The sequence below is a fragment of the Cotesia glomerata genome, unplaced genomic scaffold (assembly GCF_020080835.1).
Source record: "Cotesia glomerata isolate CgM1 unplaced genomic scaffold, MPM_Cglom_v2.3 scaffold_2983, whole genome shotgun sequence".
NCBI classification, from domain to species: Eukaryota; Metazoa; Arthropoda; class Insecta; order Hymenoptera; family Braconidae; genus Cotesia; species Cotesia glomerata.
The window spans coordinates 1-1,289 of record NW_025403533.1 but is presented as its reverse complement, the minus strand read 5'-3'; the positions used below and the strand labels follow the sequence as shown (position 1 = coordinate 1,289).

Sequence of the window (1,289 nt, the reverse complement as noted above, 5' to 3'; positions counted from 1 at the left end):
TTTGCCAGCAAATTCCCCAGGACATCAGCGAGAGAATCCACCAGAGCTTCCTCCAGTGGATTTGCCAGCTAATCCACCAGAGCTTCCTCCAAGTGAATTTCAGAAGTCCACCAGCAAATTGCCAGCAAATCCCCAGGACATCAGCGAGAGAATCCACCAGAGCTTCCTCCAGTGAATTTGCAAGCAAATCCCCCAGGACATCAGCGAGAGAATCCACCAGAGCTTCCTTCAGTGGATTTGCCACCAAATCCGCCAGTGGATTTACCAGCAAATCCGCCAGCGAATTTACCAGCAAATCGGCTGGCAAATCCAACAGCGAATTTGCTTGAAAATCCACCAGAAAATCCAGCAAATCTGCCAGCCGATCTGCGAGGACATATGCCTGAGAATCCACCAGCAAATCCACGAGGATATTTTCTAGAGAATCCTCATGCGAATTTTCAAGCAAATTTGCCAGCAAACCTGATGTTCAATTCAGCAGGAAATTTTCTGGCAAATCCACCAGGAAATTGGCCAGCAAATTTACAAGTGAATTGGCCAGGAAATTCACAAGTGAATTGGCCAGGTAATTCACAAGTGAATTGGCCAGGAAATTCACAAGTGAATTGGCCAGCAAATTCATAAGTAAATTGGCCAGCAAATTCATCAAGAAATTGGCTGCCAAATTTACAAGCAAATTGGCTTACAAATTCACCAGAAAATTGGCTGGCAAATCCACCAGGAATTTGGCTAGCAAATCCGCAAGCAAATTGGCTAGCAAATCGACCCGCAAATTTGTTCGAGAATCCGCCAGAGAATATTCCAGCAAATTTGCCAGACAATCCGCGAGGATATCAGCCAGCAAACGTGCCAGCTAATCCGCCAGCAAATCCACCGGCAAATAGGCCAGCTAATCCATCAGAAAATTTACTAGCGAATGTTCCACTGGAAGATCTTCCACTTGTGCCGAGAAACTCGCAAAGTATGTCGTCTGGCTTGAGTGCTGACGATATTGCAGCTCAGTGGCAACTGCGACCAAATTCGTCGGTTGGACCTACTGTCACTTGTAAGTTTTTTAACACTCTACAATATTAATTATTAGATTCCAGTTTAATTAATTAAATTAACTTTTTTAACAGCTGGATCCAGTCGTCGCCACTTCGCAGGTGGTATAGGTCATCGCAATAATAGAGGGCGTGGTAAAGGGCGTAGCAGAGGACGTGGCAGAGGACGTGAAGGATAGCCGTACGAAAAGGGAAGTGGCGGAATCGTTCATAATTATTACATGAAATATTAAAAATAACTTTAAG

The 1,289-nt window shown here is 44.7% G+C and overlaps 1 protein-coding gene across 1 annotated transcript; it reads left to right on the top strand.

Annotated features, from left to right (window-relative positions):
- Positions 1-103: 103 nt before the first annotated feature.
- Positions 104-1,276, top strand: LOC123274312 (circumsporozoite protein-like; the record flags this gene model as incomplete). Its single annotated transcript, XM_044741895.1, has 3 exons — positions 104-565; positions 638-1,045; positions 1,119-1,276. Coding segments are annotated over 3 exons (974 nt in total), but the record flags the coding sequence as incomplete, so codon positions are not given.
- Positions 1,277-1,289: the final 13 nt, after the last annotated feature.